This window comes from Staurois parvus, unplaced genomic scaffold, assembly GCF_062004578.1.
Source record: "Staurois parvus isolate SC_StPar_1 unplaced genomic scaffold, SC_StPar_1.0 ptg000682l, whole genome shotgun sequence".
NCBI classification, from domain to species: Eukaryota; Metazoa; Chordata; class Amphibia; order Anura; family Ranidae; genus Staurois; species Staurois parvus.
This window is the reverse complement of record NW_028318478.1, coordinates 8,365,001-8,386,914: the sequence shown is the minus strand read 5'-3', so window position 1 is coordinate 8,386,914 and position 21,914 is coordinate 8,365,001. Positions and strand designations below refer to the sequence as shown.

The window sequence follows — 21,914 nt, the reverse complement described above, 5'->3', positions numbered from 1 at the left end:
GCGCTGTATGTATGACCAGTGTTGGTGTGTAGGGGGCGCTGTATGTATGCCCAGTGTTGGTGTGTAGGGGGCGCTGTATGTATGCCCAGTGTTGGTGTGTAGGGGGCGCTGTATGTATGACCAGTGTTGGTGTGTAGGGGGCGCTGTATGTATGACCAGTGTTGGTCTGTAGGGGGCGCTGTATGTATGACCAGTGTTGGTCTGTAGGGGGCGCTGTATGTATGACCAGTGTTGGTCTGTAGGGGGCGCTGTACGTATGGCATTGTGCTGGTCTGTGGGGGGCGCTGTATGTACGGCATTGTGCTGGGTTTGGATTCATACTATCACACATCCATTTACACAGAACACTGAGCCGGGAATCCAACCATTGGAGCAAAAGGTCACATGCCTATGATGTCATTTCTTCAACTCGTCCCTCTAGCATCCCATCCAATGAAAGTATTGGAGGCGGTGCTCTTTTGTCATTTGGTAAAGTTTTGTTGAAGCAGTGTAAACAATATGGCGGCGTCCATGTACAGGGTGACAGGTAGTACGGACTGTGTATGGGGGAGGGGTGTCTCTTCAGTTCTGTACGTGGAGTGATCTGTCTGTGTGTGCAGCCCGGGGGGGTCCCATCACATCGTCCTTCTCTCACAGTCCCGGTGTGCAGTGTGTTGTCCGGGTGACCTCTGTGTTGTAGTGAAGGGGGATGGGCTGAGCACATACACTGTGTATGAGAAGTGTGATCATTCATGTATAATGCAGGGGTGAAGGATGGACATACACACATATATATAGTGCAGTGCTTTGTATTATCCTCGCATTGCTCTCTGTACCCCAGGGATGTAAATGCATCCTGACTTCACTTGTCACATGCTTGTTCCCATTCAGTGATGAGTCATCCGAGGCACCGCCATCTCTTCATAAATTCTGTGTATGATGTCATTCTGTAGGTCTTCACATCATGGATTTCATGACAGGTGCAGCCAGGTAGAGGGGAGGGAGCTGAGCAGACTGGATCCACTCTCCTCTCCTTCCTGTTGACCTGGAAGTGACATGTAAAACGTGGAAAAATCTTCATTGCATCACCGATGAGCCATTCAGGGTCTTGTAGACCTCAGACGTCTCATCACCGAAATCCTGTTGCCAAAAAATCATCATACGGGACTTTGAGGACATTTTGGGTGTCTGTGGTGCAACCTCATCTTTCATATTTTACCAAAAATGGTGTCATTTTATTGTTTGTGTGTTCTAAAATTAAATTTAGCATATACTATATATATTTTTTTCTTTTTACTGAAATCTTAATTTCCTAGACCTTTGCACTAATATATTACATAAAAAAACTTGGAGCTTCCACTGTTTTATTCTCTGGGGCAGGGATAGGCAACCTTAAGAGGTGGAGATCTACCTGCACAAAGATCACTGGGCACGGTGTCGCCTCCTCACACCAGAATTAAACCTCTAAATGCCGTACTAATCGTATCACAACCACAATGCACGGCAATCATGGGTATAAATCAGGTGGTGAGAAGGCAGGATATCGCCTCATCACCACCTGTCACACATACTCAGATCACTTTTCAGGGGAGCAGCGGTGCCTGCTGCACTTGTGAAGGAGCCCTTAGTTGCATTAAGCAGCAGCACTCTTAAGGCGTATTCAAATGTAAAATTGGGGGGTGCTAAAACCCTGCGGTTGAGTTGTGGTTCTACCACCCTCAATCCCTAGCAGCCAAAGGTGTACACATGCCACAGCAGAAATTCCATCCCCTGGTGTTTTTTGGTGGGTGTTACCGCCTGCCAATCGTGACCCATTCAAGTAAATGGGGGCCACTCTGCAAGCTACACAGCTGCATGCCCTCTTTAACCCCTTCTTTGCTGTACTGCACAAGGTTGCAGAACAGCCTCATTCAATTGAATAGGTCATGCCTGGCAGGTGCTACGCCCACCAACCATGACAGGGCATATAAGGCCTGTTGTGGCTGTGACATGTGTACAGTCCTGGCCGCTGCAGCTAAAAGGAGTGCAGTAGGGGTGTTAAAACATGTCTTAACTATGGGGTTTACCACCCCCCAAACTGCAAATGTAAACTAACCCTTACTATTCTGAGCTCCCTATACGGCTTCTTTCACACTGATGTGTTTCTGTTTACCTGCACCTCAGGTGCAGTGCATCTGCAACTTTCTTGGGTTAGCTGCGCTTTGCCATAGACTTCTATTATATCCTGCAGGTGTGCTGCACTTTCTGAAAGCACACCAAAACTCCTACATTCAGAAAGTGCACCACACCTGCAGAATATAATAGGAGTCTATGGATAAGTGCAGCAAACCCACAGGAAAGCTGCAGGTACACTGAACTGCACTTGCGGTGAAGTTAAATCGCAGCACATCAGTGTGAAAGCAGCTCTATACCATTATGTCCGGTGTATTGCGTCACACTGACCTGAAGATCTCTTCTTTCATGCTGCTGGCATCATACTGGAGACTGCTAGCCGGGATAAGAGGTGGAGTGCAGGTGGTATCAATCTTCATGGGACCAGAGCCTACACTACAGATGAGACATCGGCTTATGCAACTCCCTTCTACATGTCCAACTTAGCAAGTAGTCCCTCTGCATTGCACTCTGTTTGATGATCTGAAGTGGCGGGTCAGCAAGCCTAGACCACGATCTACAGGTTGCTGACCCCCCACTCCAGGGTGTCTGCTTTCAGAAAGTATATAATGTTTTCGGGGTTTTATACGATCTTCAGGCCTAAAATGATTTTTTTGTAGCAAAGCTTAAAAAACACTAACAACGGGAACCACCACTAATGTAAGGAAAAGTCCAACCGACTCACCTGAATACTAGTTGGTGTCCTTGGCCTGGTATGGATATAATACTATGTGGTTATGTGGGAAAAGTCCCGCAAAAAAAAAAAGGGGGTCCCAAAAGACGCCGACTGCAGTTACAGACCAAAATTAACAAAAGTTCTTTTATTTATTGAATGCGCAAAGATAGTATGAAATGGCACACTGCAAAAAGACACCTTCACCCTACACCGTAAAATATTGACAATGTTGTCAGCACCAGAACTAGATAGAAGAGAGTGTGATGAGCAAAATGAAATAATATAATGTACTAAAACAGCAACACTATAGCAATGTAAATTTGCTGATAGACAGAGATACGAGAGCCTCTATGCCATAAAGGAGAAACCCCATAAGGCTGCAACAGCAATAAACGTGTATAATTGCACTATGTATGCAGTTCAGTGGACTATTGGTGGGGCTGCTAGTATGTTCAAATATCGACCAAGCAGTTCACAGCCACAGGTCGAATATAGTGAGGCCACAGTCGGCTGGATCAAATGCTGACAATCTGATGTGGAGTGGTGAAGGCAGATGGTCCATATGCATGTATATATACTATATCAGCAAAATATGCAAGGCAGCACCACTCGTGATGAGACAAAGCAACTGGCAGGGAGTCACATGCAGTGGATGTATGGAATCAATAGTTGGGGTAGCAGGCAAAAACACCATCTGTATATACGGTATATATATATATATAAAAATGTCCAGTATAAGAAGCCCCTCCACCAAACAGCTCAGCTGAGCACTTTCAATTTTGGGACCACCACCCGATGAAAGTGTCGGGTCTAGAGGGGTAATTGCTCATCACTCCCAAGGAGTCCACCTCCAAAAATGGGTAAGGATGGAAGCTGCCATAAAATACAAGCAAGGTGCGTCGTCCACAATGGTTCCTAGAAGTTCATCTAGAGCTCCGTAGAACATCCAGGTGAAGTGGCATGATGGAAAGCCAACAGGTTGCAGCCTGGGAGCCGGGCCTACTGATGCCTGTGACAACTTTCAGAAAATATATAATGTTTTGGGGATTTTAGGCGATCTTTAGGCCTGAAATGATTTTTTTTAATGTGTGCAAAAAAACAGAAAAAGGGTTAAAGTGGAAGAAAAGCCTGCCATTAACTATGTTCCCTCCCACCTACCCTGTGTAAGGCTAGGTTCACACCTATGCAGTTTGCAATTGATCCATTTCTGCAGCGCTTTATGCGGTGCAATTTGTGTTTTTGCACATGCATTTTTGCCACATTTTTTCTTATTGCTAGGCAGATTAAAATGAAAAACGTAGCAAAAATGCACTACATGCTTTTCTGCAGCATCTCCATTGAAGTATATAGAACCACAAATGCAACTTTTTGCATTTAAAAAAGTCCCTGACCCTTTCCAAAAAACACACCGGGTGAAAACGCAGAGATGTGAACATGTCCCATAGCAAATCATGTTAAATGGACTGTAGTGCATTTCTGCGGAAAACGGTTGGTGTGAACATAGACTACAGAAAGGTCTCTGTACTTACCTGTTATAATCCTATCAGATGGACCCCTCCCCCCGTTCTGGCTCCCCTTTGTCAGGGGAACCATATGACCAGATCAGATTTAAGGAAAGGTAAGTACACAGATCTTTTTAACAGGGTAGTCAGGATAGGTAGGAGGAGGGGAGAGGGGACATTTTTCAGAACCATTAAAGAGGAACTCTAGATGCAGAAAGATAAAGTCAGCAGCTACAAAGATCCAGGTACTCGCCAGCACAGGGATCCAGTGCTGTCATCACCCGGGCTGGATCTACATTGGTCTGCGGACCCCCGCCACCACCATCTTGAGTGTAGGAAGCGGTTATGACTTCCTACTGGCTCACAGCTGGCTGCTCACTGCGCATGCATGAGTTGTGCTGTGCTTTTTGAATTGGCTTGCAATCTCCTGGGTAATGTGACATGTCCAAGGAGGTTGCTGGCAGGGAGGGAGGGGTGCGAACATCTGCTTGAACTACCTAAGTGATCTGTGTGCAAGAGCAAGTGGTACCTGTAAAATAAATAAATTACTGGTGCCCGCTCCCTAAAAAAACAAAAAGCTTTGTGTGTGTGCATGCGTACGTGCATGCGTTTGTATGCGTGATGTTTAAAATGAGCATAACTTCTGATTGTAAATGAAGTTCTGCTATAAGTGATAACTTTTACTACTGCCAGTCTATCAGATGTGATTGAAGTATATGTAAATCCAAACACTGGAATCTCATGTAAGCTTTTAACATGCTCACGTCATTTTATAGGGCATCGCTCTGTTCCTGTCTCCAAGTTGTACTCCGGAGTTGTTCTCTCACATAGCCTGCTGAGGGAGACTACAGTAGTCCATTTCAGTACATGTTATGCATGCATGGTCTGCTGTTGTCACCATCAGGAAACCCGTGTTAAGGAATGCCTTGGAGCTGTCACTGGAGTGCTGCAGGTGATCAGCAGCCATAAAATGTAGCAAAGAGTAAAAACAAAAACCATCAACTGTTTTATACACAATTTTCTAGTAGAAAAAAGTAATTTGTAGGGTTTTCATCTACTTTAACTTTGTGCACTTACTCCTTTGTATTTTTAAAACTGATCTCCAGTTATGTCTTCAGTCTTGCACAGCTGTAAAGGCTCCTCTCCTGTACTGAAATCACTGTACTCTGTGAGTTCCTCACAATGTGCATTAGAAGGTGGAACAATTCAGACATGGCACGCCTCATTTCCTGGCTGGACACCCAGCATCATCTAGCATTTTCCTCCCCAGCCTGGCTGCTCCTGGCCCGTCCCTTTCGTGCATTGGATTTCAGTTCTTTCAATACTGGAAGCTCATATCACATGGGAGTATTACCTAGTGTGGTCTGCATGTAAATGCAACCTGCTTAGGAATGCCCCTCCAGACTCACATTCACCCATCAAGGCAGGGCTCGACAAATCTCAGATTGCAATGGCGACTAGAAATGCTTCCTGGCGCCTGGGCTTTTGTCAGCTGTCTGCCGTCTGCTTCACTGATCCCGGGATTTGAAATTCCCATGGCTTAATCTCCCATCTGTACCTCTCAGCGTATGGACAAGAGGCATTCTATAATTGGTCAGCACTGTCACATGGAGCCTGTCCTTTCAATGTTGGGAGGAGAGGAGAGAAAGCCGCAGGGATTTTAAAACTCCGGACCGGTGAAGCAGCATCCCGGTGTTTGGCAGCGGGGGATCATGGGACATTGGTAGAGGGTGACCGGGGGGGGATGGGGAAGGGGGTCAAGTGTAAAGTCACCTTACAGGTTTTCTGTAAAGGTGAACTTACACTTTCAATGTGTCATCTCAGCCCACCCACATATCCATCCACCCTTCCTTCCTAAGGAACCTGGCAGCTGATTTAAAAAAACAAAAAAAATAACCTTTTAGCTGGCTCCTAGATTCAAAGCAAATGTGTCAAGCCCCGCATGAAGGAATTTTGGTATTTGCATAACTTACCAAGAGCCAGCTTACTGGAGGGCTCTGGAGGGGAATACTGAAGCAGGGTGCTGCCATGTTTTTAGAAAGCTATGTACAGCACCCTGCTGAACCCCCTTCCCACTAGCCATGAGCTGCCAGTGTGTCATAGAGGATCACAGAGACCCACTGATGACAAGGGTCCAAAATAATATACCAGATGGAAAGGATTTTTTAAAAATTTCACTAGCATCTTGAAAGAGGGAGGGGCGGCAAGGAGAGTCCAAATATAAGCAGATTAAACTTTAGCTCTAAATAAGAGCAATTTAATGCCATGCACTATTATTGTCTTCCTATTTGAAGTTGGTGTAATAGACTCCAACATCTGAAGAAATAAACCAGTGACCAGCTGGTCCTAGATAAATACTGACTGTTGGGTCATGCCTTTCTGTTCACTGCAGTTACAAAACCAAAATGTTGTTAGTAAAATTTTTTAAAAAGTCACAATTTCTCCTGTGACTTGGAGTTTTCTGCACGTTTTGCCTTTTTTTTTTCCTCCAAGTGCTTGATGTATTTGCATTATGAAGACTTACTCTAAGTGTACGCAAAGTTCCCATTGAACACAGTACAGTTTACTTCCTGTTCAGTCTCTGGGACAGGAAATGATGGGAAATCTCCCCGACAGGCCAGACAAAAAAAAGGCCTGGCAGGGGTTTAATCCATGCTCAATCCATCCAAAGCCAAAAATTGTGGCTTCACACACACCTCAAAGCCGTAAGATCTACATCAGTTCAGTTTCTAGTGGAGGTTCCCCACCTTATCAAAATCTACATTTTATAGTTTTGTAACGTCAGTTATACTTAAAGAAGTATAGCCAAAGCTCTTTAGGATGTACTTCTATGGATCTCAGAGTGCAGTTTGTTCTGTACTCCTGTGACCCATTTTCAGCTGACAGTGGGCTGAAGTCCTGGTTAGCCAATGTCACAGAGCTGGTCCAGGCTCTAAAAAGATCCTGACCATATGGTCTGGATCCACGCAGAAGCCTGGATCGGCACCGGGCTCAGCTTCTCAGCGATCCGCCAAGAGCCTGAGCCAAGCCGCTCCCACCCCTCCACAGCCCAGTGCTCCAGTGAGAACTGGAGGGGCAGAGCAGAGAGCCGAAGACTGACAGTCACGGGTCTCTGCTCAGAGTGAAGGGGATAAACTGAGCAATCAGTAATGTTTGATCACTCTGTTCTCTGTGCAGAGCCGGCAGAGGACAGATGCAGCATCCACCTAGGTGAGTATGTGTGTGTGTTTAATTTTTTTTCTTCCCAAAAGCCCGTACTTTTAATTCCTAATATTATTTCTTATTTTCAGGGTTATTTTGTAGGATTAATGGCATCATTCAAACAAAAAGAAGCCTATCTTTTTCACAAACTTTGGTCCAGAAAATGACAGATTCTTTGTGGAAATTAGGACGGCTCAATCATGTTGCCATTGCAGTTCCTGACTTAGAAAAGGCCAAGTCTATTTATCAGAATATCTTGGGAGCCCAAGTGAGTGAGACTGTCCCGCTTCCTGAGCACGGGGTGTACACTGTGTTTGTTGAACTTGGGAACACAAAGCTGGAACTTCTGCATCCTTTGGGACAGAACAGCCCAATCTCTGGCTTCCTGCAGAAGAACAAGGCTGGTGGAATGCATCATATATGCATTGAGGTACTTTTTCCATGCTTGCATTTCTTGTATACTATATAGTAATAAAGATTAATTGTCACTGTGGGGTTCTGATGGGTTTGAGCCCTTCCCTACTTGTATATTCAAAACTAAAAAAAAAAGTTGGCCATCTATTATTTTAGGAAGGTAAGCAAAGGCAAATGAAAGCCGCTTATGCTTCAATACTCGTTCAATCCAAATATTTCTTCTGCAGTACTCTTGGTTGTCATCGACTTGCTGCTATTCTGCAACTGTACAGTAGAATTGTTCAGCTTGAAATTCGTCCTGTAAAATTAACATGTTCCTTTGCTTGATATGGACAATGTACAAGTTCTCCTTTAAAGCAGAATGTTGTGTACATGGGGAAATTGGGCTGACTAACAAGTTTCCTTTTGTCTGGTAATGGTTCAGTGTGAAGCGTATTTGGCCATCCTGATCGACAAAGGCTTTTTTGCAAGTTTGGGATATGGAAATGGGTTTTTTTCCTTTCACCCTGGCCTCTGAATATCTGAATGGATAGCTATATTAAATGTTGAGGCAACCCATACCTTGGTAAATTTATTATACTGAGCAGCTTAAAGGGGACCTGTTATGTTACTGTTGCGTTACATTGTACATCTTAGGCTTCTATCTAGGCTTGCTACTTCTGTTTACTAGCTCGATAGCACATGCTTCATTATGTGAGATAATGCACCAGAGTGCTCTGTTCCAAAATTTGCACCATTTCCTGATATAGATGCTTTTCAAGATTCAACTTTTTGGGGTTTTTAAAATTGCTGATCACGTCCCTTTTACAACAGTAGAGATCAAAATATATAAAATTGTATTGAAGTCGGAACTCCAACCTCCAAACCTGTCATTGACCAGTCATACACAAAGTAAACTATGAAATTCTTAGTAGAGTATCAACCATTCCTTGAGGGGACAATTCACACTGTCTTAAATCAAGGAATGCGCTAAAACCACAAACTATTCCTAATTTAGTGTAGAAACATTAGTGCAAAAGATATATATATCTATTATCAATTAATATCAAAAAATATCAAAATTATGTGCAAAACATAAGTAATTTAAATAATTAAATTTGTGAATATAAAAAAACAAAAATGTCCAATTCTGAATTTCTTCAAATGTCCAAACAAATCCTTTTCAAATTCAGGTGCTCTCAAAGAAATTGTGCCAAAATCCACCACCAAAAGTAAAGTTGGGTAACTCACCAGAGCTCCATGCTGATCAATCTCTAGATCAGCAAAAAACGCTTTTTGCTCTGGGAGCAGATGCAATGAATCAACTTCTCAGGTGTGATGATCAATAGCTACACATTCATCCATAAGGTAGGTATCCACCACTCAATATAATGGTTCCAGGAGCATTATATCACTCTCTCTTTTTATATCTCTCCACCGAGGTCATGTTTGGGAATGAAAGAGAAAAATCATGGTGCAGCCAGTTTTTTTTATAAAAGTATCCAACAATTTAATAAAGATTTACACTCACAAAAAGGGTGTCTTCACCGACACCAGTATAACAGCATAAAACAGCAAATGGTATAACAGTCTCCTGTTCCCCGTACACTCACTACAGCGCTCGTGACTTAATTTTCTCCACAAACGTCAGCATCCAGTAGGGCTTACTGGATGCTGACGTTTGTGGAGAAAATTAAGTCACGAGCGCTGTAGTGAGTGTACGGGGAACAGGAGACTGTTATACCATTTGCTGTTTTATGCTGTTATACTGGTGTCGGTGAAGACACCCTTTTTGTGAGTGTAAATCTTTATTAAATTGTTGGATACTTTTATAAAAAAAACTGGCTGCACCATGATTTTTCTCTTTCATTCCCAAACATGACCTCGGTGGAGAGATATAAAAAGAGAGAGTGATATAATGCTCCTGGAACCATTATATTGAGTGGTGGATACCTACCTTATGGATGATTGTGTAGCTATTGATCATCACACCTGAGAAGTTGATTCATTGCATCTGCTCCCAGACCAAAAGGGTTTTTTGCTGATCTAGAGATTGATCAGCATGGAGCTCTGGTGAGTTACCCAACTTTACTTTTGGTGGTGGATTTTGGCACAATTTCTTTGAGAGCACCTGAATTTGAAAAGGATTTGTTTGGACATTTGAAGAAATTCAGAATTGGACATTTTTGTTTTTTTATATTCACAAATTTAATTATTTAAATTACTTATGTTTTGCACATAATTTTGATATTTTTTGATATTAATTGATAATAGATATATATATCTTTTGCACTAATGTTTCTACACTAAATTAGGAATAGTTTGTGGTTTTAGCGCATTCCTTGATTTAAGTTATAGCACTAAGAAATTTATTTGGTTTCTTTGAGGTGGAATTGCTGCTTTAAAGTATTAAGGGTGTGGCGCTTTTATTACACTTGTGAAATTCACACTATGTGCGGGAACTTTTTTTTTTTGTGCCTGATTAATAGTCGCTACAAGGGAACATAGAACACAGTTGTTTTCTGTGTGCCCTGTTCACCAAAAGGCTGGTGTGGCGTGCAGTGCAGAAAAATAGGCATGCTGCATTTTTTTGCAGCACATTAAATGACATTGTAGCTCACTGTGTGCTGATGTGCGGAAACATGAATTACGTGTAAATTTGTCACACTTTGCTAACATTAAGAAAAAAAAAAGGAAACTGTACGATGAGCAGAAACAGCCCCTCGCTGCCAGCCACAATGGACACTAAGCTTCATTTTAGTTTGTGGCATGTATGAACAGGCCCTACACATACACACATATACATACAAGTGTTGGCTTTTTATATTCCCATTCAGCTTCATTGCCAGTTAAAACTGAATTCCACAACCCCCTTCCTTCTTCCAACTCAATGTAAAAAGTTTTATGTCTTCCGGCTGGTTATGTGGCATGCAGAGTCCTCTACCTCTTCAGCTCATCCCCAGTGCTGGGCGGTCCACTATAATATAGAATGCCTCTTTTTGCATCTTTGTATGTGAGTGCAAGGCACCATAATGATGCCCCATGAAGTTCCATAATGCCCTGCACTCACAGCTCTCGGTCTTCCACATTGAATGATGTTGGGTGTCATTCAGTCAGGAAGACTAAGGACATTTAGTAGCAAAAAAGGAATTCCTGTGTGGGACAACACCAGAGAGGAGATCATTATTGCAACTGGAGCTCTTTTCTTAACTGCCCTGATAAATCTGCTTTGGTAAATTCCATGGACATGGCTATTTCCTATTTATCTTCAAACACCTCTGATCACATGGCAACAGACTATATACTTTAGCATTTTATTCAAATTATTAGACATTCACATCTATAACATCTGTCTAATTTGATAAGATTTGTTACGGGTGTACTTAAAGTGGAACTAAAGTTCCACTGTAATTCACTGTGAGCAGGCAGGTTTTTTATTGCAGACGAGACATGCAATGCGGTTTATTTACTAAAACTGGAGAGTTCAAAATCTGGTGAGCTCTTCATAGAAACCAGTTCTCTTCCAGGTTTGGCTTCCATGCACAGCTGCACCAGATTTTTCACTCTCCAGTTTTGGTAAATCAACCCCATTGTCACTTCTGCAATAAATGGCACCTACCTTTCTGATCACAGCGATTTCCCCCCCCCCCCCCCCAGAATGCAGAATGTAAGCTACACAGCTTAGTTTACAGCAGCCAGCCCGATCCTGTGTGGCAGGATGATTCCATGTGCAAGAGTGGTATCAACCTGCGCCAGCCAATGAAAAGGCCTGAAAACCAGCACACAGGAGGAGATACAATTGCTGGAGGGACTGCTGGAAAGAGAATCTGTCTTTAGTTCTGCTTCAATATATTACTTACTGTTGATGCTGCCCAGTGAACAGACCAGTAAGTCGTCAGTGAGTGAGCCAATGGCAGTACATTTTTAAACTTATCTTTCTGGACAGTGTTTGAAAACAACATGGAATAACCTGCAATTTACATTTAACTGCCTTGTCAATTGTATCTTCACAGGTGGATAATATTAAAGAAGCAATGTCTGATCTCAAAAAGAAAAACATTCGGCTTCTAAATGAAGAGCCTAAAATAGGTGCCCATGGAAAACCAGTTGTCTTCCTGCACCCAAAAGACTTCGATGGTGTCCTTGTAGAGCTTGAACAAGCCTAGAGCTTATAATCATATGAAGATATAAGGAATTTAAAGAAAATAAGGTTGTGGATCTTTAGAAATTTTGACTATTCTGCTCATTCTTGATTATTTGTTTTCATATAAGTGAACTGATTGAGCATATGAATAAAGATGAACCCTTTTCTACTTTCCCTAGCCTTGTAAATAAATCAAACACTGGCTAATTAGCAATTATTGGTTTAACTTTAAAGGGGCTTGGTGGATGAATTAGTATCACTGTTGCAGCAAACATTAACCCTTTCGCTGCCAGGCCCTGTGCTTCACTTTTAAACTCAGCCAGACTATTTTTGCAATTTTTCCATTTTAATTTTTTTTTTATTTACCCTTACAGCTTTCAGAGTGTGTGAAAGAACCCCTAAACCATATACTTTCTGAAAGTATAGGACCAGTAGGCTAAAAGGAAAGTGCTAATGATTTTTTTTTTTTTTTAGGCCCTGTGAAATTTTCGTAAAACTGTAGATAAACACAATTCACTCTAAAAATCTAAGGTTACCATTTTTCACTTACAGCTTTCAGAGTTTGTAAAAGACCCTCCAAACCATACATTTTCTGAATGATCACTTCAGGCTGGCCCCTAATGCAGGCATAGCAATGTAAAACATTAAAAGTCAATGCCTATACTGTTTAAAATCCAGTAATACACAGTCTCACCCTGCTCAGGACATGCTGAGTTGCTATTCACTATGCTGAAAATGTAGAAGTCTATCTGCTGACAACCTAAAGATTTACCGCAGCTCAGGGGCTTTGGGTTTCGGCAAAATGGCAGCCTCCTGCAAGAAGAAATGGGAACAATGCTGGAGGCAATTTACAGCACACACTAATTTTGGAAGTTATGGTTCCACTTATAGTGCCACTTTTAAGAAAATAGGTACAAGAATAAGTGCCAAAGGGTCATGGGTCTTGGGATGGTACACTGTAGTTTTAAAGTGAATAAAAATTGTCCACAGACACCATCATGTCTGCCTGCTCTCACTCAGTCAGCTAAACCTCAGTGTAATTGTTAATTCCTATTTCTTTTAGTTGGTAGTCGATATTCAATAAGAAGCTCCATATGGTAAGAATACTGGGAACAATATCATGTAGGCATTGAGTATACCTAGTTTCTGTACTAATTACTGTTTTTAAAAGGAAACATTTTAGAAAATATTATAGAGATAGAGATAGAGATAGAGATGTCCATAAATATTGGGACATCGACACAATTCTAACATTTTTGGCTCTATACACCACCACAATGGATTTGAAATGAAACGAACAAGATGTGCTTTAACTGCAGACTATCAGCTTTAATTTGAGGGTATTTACATCCAAATCAGGTGAACGGTGTAGGAATTACAACAGTTTGCATGTGTGCCTCCCACTTGTTAAGGGACCAAAAGTAATGGGACATAATAATAATCATAAATCAAACTTTCACTTTTTAATACTTGGCTGCAAATCCTTTGCAGTCAATTACAGCCTGAAGTCTGGAACGCATAGACCTCACCAGACGTAGGCTTTCATCCCTGGTGATGCTCTGCCAGGCCTCTACTGCAACTGTCTTCAGTTCCTGCTTGTTCTTGGGGCATTTTCCCTTCAGTTTTGTCTTCAGCAAGTGAAATGCATGCTCAGTCGGTCAGATGATTGACTTGGCCATTGCATAACATTCCACTTCTTTCCCTTAAACTCTTTGGTTGCTTTTGCAGTCTGCTTTGGGTCATTGTCCATCTGCACTGTGAAGCGGCGTCCAATGAGTTGTGAAGCATTTGGCTGAATATGAGCAGATAATATTGCCTGAAACACTTCAGAATTCATCCTGCTGATTTTGTCAGCAGTCACATCATCAATAAATACAAGAGAACCAGTTCCATTGGCAGTCATACATGCCCACGCCAAGATACTACCACCACCAGGCTTCACTGATGAGGTGGTATGCTTAGGATCATGAGCAGTTCCTTTCCTTCTCCATACTCTTCTCTTCCCATCACTCTGGTACAAGTTGATCTTGGTCTCATCTGTCCATAGGATGTTGCTCCAGAACTGTGAAGACTTTTTTAGATGTCGTTTGGCAAACTCTAATCTGGCCTTCCTGTTTTTGAGGCTCACCAATGGTTTACATCTTGTGGTGGACCCTCTGTATTCACTCTGGTGAAGTCTTCTCTTGATTGTTGACTTTAACACACATACACCTACCTCCTGGAGAGTGTTCTTGATCTGGCCAACTGTTGTGAAGGGTGTTTTCTTCACCAGGGAAAGAATTCTTCGGTCATCAACCACAGTTGTTTTCCGTGGTCTTCTGGGTCTTTTGGTGTTGCTGAGCTCACCGGTGCGTTCCTTCTTTTTAAGAATGTTCCAAACAGTTGTTTTGGCCACGCCTAATGTTTTTGCTATCTCTCTGATGGGTTTGTTTTGTTTTTTCAGCCTAATGATGGCTTGCTTCACTGATAGTGACAGCTCTTTGGATCTCATCTTGAGAGTTGACAGCAACAGATTCCAAATGCAAATAGCACACTTGAAATGAACTCTGGACCTTTTATCTGCTCATTGTAATTGGGATAATGAGGGAATAACACACACCTGGCCATGGAACAGCTGAGAAGCCAATTGTCCCATTACTTTTGGTCCCTTAACAAGTGGGAGGCATATATGCAAACTGTTGTAATTCCTACACAGTTCACCTGATTTAGATGTAAATACCCTCAAATTAAAGCTGACAGTCTGCAGTTAAATCACATCTTGTTTGTTTCATTTCAAATCCATTGTGGTGGTGTATAGAGCCAAAAATGTTAGAATTGTGTCAATGTCCCAATATTTATGGACCTGACTGTATATATGTTTGTTTATTTAAAATTAAACCTTTTAATACATGGAAGTTCAGAGCACTATTGTTTAGTTAAGTATGGGTTAGGTAAAGGGACGAGAAGGGGCGGGCAGGAGGGGAAGCTGCCCTGGGCGCAAAGAATAGACTCAGGGTGGTACACCCACACTACGGCATGTATGACTTATTCTCTTTAATGTGTATACAGCATGTCTTGCTTGAGTTATTGAGCTCTGTAAACAACAAGCTTTTTTTATAGCAGAAACAGGAAAACCTATGAAAAGGAGACTAAAGTTCTACCTGCTAACAGACGATTACAGTGCACAATATTAATGTGTAAATAATAAAAAATATTCCCATAATTTAAATTTTTTTAATAAAAAAAATATCCACAAAACTCTATTCGGTCATTTTAATTAGATGTGTACACTGAAATTGAATTGGTATATTTCTGACACCTCTTATATTGCTGTTTGTAAATGTTCTGTGGCAAGTTTATTCTCTCAGGAATTGATTACGCTACATTGTTTTCTATGGTGTATTAAAGCAGAAATTCAGCTAAAAATAACAGCATTAAAAATTTTAAAAAAACAAAATCAGCAATATTTATCTTCAGCCCATAGATTCCCCCTTGCAGTACTTTTTTCTGCCAGTAATGCCCTCAGTCTGATGGCCAGCCTCTGTGTTCCCATCACATGCAATGGTTTCATTCTCCAACTATAGAATTCAACAGTGATCTAGGGGTTGTAGGATGGAGCCATAGGCATGGGGCAGAGGGAGGACTATTAAGAAGATTCACACAGGCTTCAGTGCTAGAATAGAGGAGTTACTGGCCACCAGAGAGGTGAGTATACTGCCAACTCTATTGGAGGGGACTGCTAGTTTTGATATTGATGAAGTCTTTTAAGACAATGATTAAATGATTCAGCAATTTTCTGTTTTCCTAGTTTCCTTTATGACTGTACAAACCTAGTGTCAATGGTAAATCTTGATGTTCAATATGCTCTAGCTTACCATGGGTAACTGCTACTATTTTTTCTCCATTATGATAAATTCCAGCAAATTGTCTACATGAAGTGCTGTTGCTAAGCTACAAGCCACAATTTCAATCTCTTGAGAAATGTAACCTTTGCTGACTCCTTACCACAAACTGAAATCAATGTGCTGCTGATAGGTGAATGCTAGCAAGTGGTTAAATTCAGTAGCAAGAGTTTGAATCCACTTATGTAATTTACCAATTAATCTGCAGTAGGAATAAATTAAAGAGTAACTCTACTTTTTTTTGTTGAGAAAAAAAACGTTCCCTCCGGATGATCAATGTACATTGCAAATATTTTTTCACACTTTATAGCAGATTCCTTTTCCACAGAGTGATCATCAGGGGTTCCATGAGGAGATCCAATGTTTTGACATCCATGCCCATTCAGTTGGTGCCCAGCGGACACGGACAGACTCTGCTAAGCTCTATGGGTGGCCTGATGTAAATGGAATCCATTGTTCTTCCTTTTTTTTTTATCTGAACCTAGATGGATTCGAAGGTAGGCAGGTGCAAATGGACAAGTCCACCTGAAAAACAGATGGACCTGATCGGCATGCCCAGGTGAAAGGGGCCTTAAGAGAAAGCTGTATGTTCTACTATGCCCTTGGAAACCTGGTTCCTGAATGGGAGTGTCTGTTTTCACTCTAACCAACTGATGCACTTGAAGTGTTTTTAATGAGGAAAGTTGCAGTCTCTACACTCATTTAGAAGTAAAGTGGTTATAAAGGCAGGAGTTTTTTTTGCTATAATGCATCCTATGCATTAAAGTAAAACAAACCTTCTGGGTGCAGCTCCCCCCCCTTATACTTACCTGAGCCCCTTCTCGATCCAGTAATGTGCATAAGAGCCTTGGCTCTCTCTCTACTCTCACAACAGTGATAGCTATTGGCTCCTGCTGCTGTCAATCACAGCCAGTGAGCCAATGGTGTGAGAGTGAGGCTCAGCCATGCTGTTTGTGAATGGACAACATCCTTTCACAGGAGAGCAGCTCGGGAGTGAGCCTGCTTGAGTGCCCCTATAGCTTGCTATTGGGTGCACTTGGCAGCAGGAAGAAGGTTGGACCGCTGGTGTGTAATCCTAAAATAAAGAGAATCGGGGCTGCTCTGTGCAAAACCATTGCAGAGGGAAGATAAGTATAACATGCTTGTGTTTGTGGGTTGTTTTTTTTTTGACAATCTTTAGAATCATTTTAACCCTTAAGCTACTTTCACAATGAGGAGTTTTTTTAAGCGCTTTTGTGTAAAAAAAAAAAAAAAAAAAAAAAAAAAAAAAGTGTTTGAAAGGCTCAAGAAAAATGCTACCCTTTGTATGTTCTCACAGGGGCACTGTGCTTCCATTGTGGTGTAAAAACTCCTGCTTGCAGCAACTTTGGAGCATATTTGTTCAGTAAAAAAAAAAACGCCTCTTCCTATTGAAATCAATGGAAAACACTTCAAAAACTCCTCCAAGAAGCGTTTTAGTGCAGTTGCTAAGTCACGTGTCCTTTTAAAAAATGCTCATAAAGAGCAGCAAATACGAATATGCGTTTTTGCCCTGTTTTTGTGGTAGATCAGTGTGAAAGTAGCCTTAGGGAGTATTTCTCCAAAAATATGTTGGTGCTACATAAATCCTGTATAATAATATGGTGCAATATTAAAATTCAGCAAGATACATCGAATTTTCATTAATAATTTTATACTGCTTTTTGTGAGTTCTACAAATATATAAAATTTCATATACAGTATATGTGATTTTAGATAAGGAGTATTTGATACTTCAGTCCTTTAATTCAAATTTATATTATGTATGTTTTTTAAATTTAAATTAAACCTTCAAATTAGTTACAAAGAAGCATATTTATTTCCGCTTCAGCCCAGCCTGAGCATACATTTAACAAGTAGAGCTTTTGAAAGACACTATATAAGTACCTGTAATAAATAAAATAAAAAAGAATTTGTATAGTTTGCATAAAACCAAAGGCATGTTTATTCCCATTGTTTGGCTACCTTGTATAGTAATTTCACACAAATGGTTAAAACATCAATATACACCCCACCGATCTTAAAAAAAGGAAACTCCTGGAAATTAACGGTTTAATGTGAAAATCATCAGGCTATTCCAGAGCAACTGGAAGATGGATGGTATATTCGTTAAAGGTTGGAAATATGCAAAGTGGCATGTAAAAAAAGTTTATGGTGGGAGTTCTGCTTTAATATGCAAAAAATCTCCAGGACAACTTAAACGTATTCATGTTCCCCTTTCCTTCTTTGGTCGCTATAACTTGAGACTTTTCCTGCTTTCCATAAAGGACAGAAAACTCCTAATTTAGTGATAAATAAAAACTTGCTATTCAGTTTCAGGGGCATCACAGTCTTTAGCAATGCAGTTCATTGATTTAACTTGCACTTTCCTGTGCTTATGAGGCACCTTCAGTTCTATCAGGCATATTCTGCTAGACCTGTAAGGTGGCTACACCTTTATTGGACTTTAGCCCTGGATATCGTGGTAAATTGGGATCTGTCTTTCTATAGAAAGTTTCTATTTGCCATTGTCCAATCTATCATCCAGTTACAGAGGTAGCATCTCTGTATGGCTTATTCAGGGCTGTCATGGAAAGGGAAGTACTTTGATATGTACTTGGAACAGTATTTCCACAACAGACCTATATACTCCAGCATGTAAATACATATGGGATTTCTTCAAACACTGAGAAATTCCTGTTTCCGGTGCTTGCTGTTTGTTAAAGGTTGAAGAAGCAGTCCATCTGTCACAGGTGGTGTGATGCACTTTCCTTTCCTTGCCTATTCCTTATCTATAATCAACCCCAATTCCAAAAATAGGTAGGATGCTGTGTAAAATCTACAGAATGCAATGATTTGCAAACCTCATAAACCCAAATTTTATTCACAGTAAAAAATATATCAAACGTTCAAACTAAGAAAATGTACCATTTTTTAAGAAAAAGAAAAAAAGGTCTATTTGAAAACAATAGTGGTAACACATCCTAGAAAATTTGGTTAGTTCCATATTTACCAGGGTGTGGCATCCCCTCTTCTTTTAAGAACACTGTAGACGTCTGGAAACTGAGATGAGTTGCTGGAGTTTTGGGCGAGGAATGTTGTCCCAATCTTGCCTGATATAAGAATCTAACTGCTCAACATTCCTGGGTCTTTGTCATATTTTTCGTATCAGGATGTGCTAAGTATTTTCAACTGGGGAAAGGTCCAGACTGCAGGCAGGCCAGTTAAGCACCTGGACTTGTAGCCTCCCTGGCGGTATTCCTGAGTGTAGCTACACTCAGGCTTACCATGCAGTGCTGCTCCACCCCTTGATCACTTACCTTGTCCTGCGTTCCCCCGATGTCCCTCCTGCAGTGTCCCCAGCAATGTAATCCAGCGGATGCTGGCATCTGTCATCTGGGTTCCGTCCCCTGCGAGCATCGGGACATATGGGGGATGGAACGGCGGGAAATTTGAAAATTACAAAAAGTGACATTCACTAAAATCACATAGTAAAACATTACTGTATCAAACCATTTCACATACATTTTGTCCCTACTGCTTTGTCCTGTGCCCTGCCTACATTTTTACTGTTCTTTCTGCCTGATAACTGAGAAAAGTCCACGGCGTCCAAAAAGCGTCCCTTTAGGACAAAAGCGGTTTTAGACCAGCTAGAGAACAGCGATAGTAAATCTGAACTACTTGCAGAATTGAGTGATGATTCGTGGGGAAATTCGTCATCAGACACTGAAAACGATTTTGCGACTTTGCTCAGTGATGTGCGAACTTGGCGCTATATTTCAAATTTCAGTGTTTTTGGTTTGATTATATTATTGAATTAAATGTATTATTATATTATTTTTTATGATTATTAAATTATAATTTAGTGTTTCAAGTTTTATCATACCCGGGATGTTTACAAGACTCTTGTTCGGACAGATTTCAGTGAGTTATTCCTAAAAATTACAGGCCTACAATAAAAAAAAATACATATTTCCATGCAAAAAAATGTACAGAGCACAGAAATATGGACATAATCAGACCGCTAGGGAGGTTAATAGGAAACCATGCTGTTGTCATAGATGCAGTATGCGGTTTAGCATTGTCCTGCTGAAATATGAAAGGCAATTCCTGAAAAAAGACATCATCTGGATGGGAGCATATGCTGCTCTAAAACCTGGATATATCCTTCAGTGCTGATGGTGCCTTTCCATATGTGCAAGCTGGCCATTCCATACGCACTAATACACCCCCCATACCATCAGAGATGCAGGCTTTCGAACCAAGTGCTGCTAAGGTCCCTCTCCTCTTTAGTCCAGAGAATACAGCACCCACGTTGCCAAAAATAATGTCCAATTTCAATTTGACCACAGGTTTCCACTTTGCACAGAACATTTAAATGAGCTGTGGCCCAGAGAAGACAGTGGTGGTTCTGGATTATGTTCAGATATGGCTCCTTCTTTGCATGACAGAGCTTTAACTTGCATTTTTGGATGGCGAACTGTGTTCACAGACAGTGATTTTTGTAAGTATTCCTGAGCCCATGCAGCTATGTCCATCACAGAATCATGCCTGTTATTAATGCAGTGCCATCTGAGGGCCCGAAGATCACAGGCATCCAATATTGCGTTTCAGCCTTGTCCCTTACCCTTGTCTGGGTTTGGTTGCCAGGAGAACAGTAATTGCCTCACTGCATTGTAGCAGGTGTAAAGTTTGGTGGAGGGGTGATTATGATGTGGGGTTGTTTTTCAGGGGTTTGGCTTGGGCCCTTAGTTCCAGTAAAGGGAACTCTTAAGGCGTTAGCATACCAAGACAGTTTGGGGATGTTCCCTTCCTGTTCCAACATGACTGCGCACCAGGCCATAAAGACATGGATGAGCGAGCTTGGGGTGGAGAAACTTGACTGGCCTGCACAAAGTCCTGACCTCAATCCGAAAGAACACCTTTGGGATGAATTAGAGCGAAGACTGCGAGGCAGGCCTTCTCTTCTGACATCAGTGCCTGACCTCACAAATGCAAATTTGTAAGAATGGACAAACGTTCCCATAGACACACTCCGAAACCTTGTGGACAGCCTTTCCAGAAAAGTTGAAGCTGTTATACCTGCAAAGGGTCGGATAACTCGATATTGAACCCAATGGATTAAGACTGGGATGCCATTAAAGTTCAGATACGTGTAAAGGCACAAATGCAGGTGTCCCAATACTTTTGGCAATATAGTGTATATTAGTGTAATGCCTATGAAATGTGCTGGCCTTGGGCCCTTGGTTTCCTCAGGGATTTTTACAGTAAAGTATCACTGCTCATATCATTCCCTAGGCTAAGGGAAACTTACAGAGTCACAAAATATAGCTAGAATTAGGAGATAAGACTTGTTTGTGCAGTTCTGTTACTTTATCAAGCCCCGGCTGGCAGGCTTATTGCCATAAGCTTTAAACATCCTAAACTTAGAGAAAACTTAGATGGCAGTATGTAGATAATAGTTTGATCATGTGTTTATTATGCCTGCTAGATGGCATGATAGTGATAAGTGACTGGGTGTGACTCTGTTACCTTACAGAACCTTTCAGTGTTATCTGAAAGAGAGCATCTTGGAGCAGGTGAGGCGCCACCCAATCTGGGATTGTGGCCAGAAGCACTGAGTGGGGAAAGGCCTGGGGACGTTGCGATCATAAGCCATCCCACGCGTGGGCGCTCTGATGCTGGGATTTTTGCTACAGCTGCATGGACTCATCAGTCGGTCGTGCTCCAGGCTTCTCCACGATCTCCTGTGCACGATGGTTCGATGAGGTTTCTTCCTTCCCGTAGCTTTGATAATGTATTAATTCTATGCTGTGACGCTGTCAAAAGATGTGTTTATTTCATGCTGCAATGCTCACATTGCTATTGATGTGTGTTATTATGCAGATTGTGATGACCATAAGAAATATCCTCCTGTGTGTTGTGTGATAATAAATGTGGAGGTGTTGAAAGTGCAAGAATACTGCAGTTGGAGTGTTATTTCTTGGGGT

General features: G+C 41.5%; 1 protein-coding gene across 3 annotated transcripts; it reads left to right on the top strand.

The window, feature by feature from the left end:
- Window positions 1-448: 448 nt before the first annotated feature.
- On the top strand, window positions 449-21,790 carry MCEE (methylmalonyl-CoA epimerase). Of its 3 annotated transcripts, XM_089652447.1 has the most exons (4): window positions 6,831-7,518; window positions 7,599-7,939; window positions 11,916-12,112; window positions 21,464-21,790. In XM_089652447.1, exons 1-3 carry the CDS (start codon window positions 7,458-7,460, stop codon window positions 12,066-12,068), a joined length of 555 nt encoding a protein of 184 aa, XP_089508573.1. In that variant the 5' UTR covers window positions 6,831-7,457; the 3' UTR covers window positions 12,069-12,112; window positions 21,464-21,790. The 3 variants fall into 3 exon arrangements, with proteins under 3 accessions (XP_089508574.1, XP_089508573.1, XP_089508572.1); XM_089652448.1 differs by lacking the exons at window positions 6,831-7,518; window positions 21,464-21,790 and adding an exon at window positions 449-526 and having other exon boundaries at window positions 11,916-12,218; XM_089652446.1 differs by lacking the exon at window positions 21,464-21,790 and having other exon boundaries at window positions 6,837-7,518; window positions 11,916-12,218.
- Window positions 21,791-21,914: the final 124 nt, after the last annotated feature.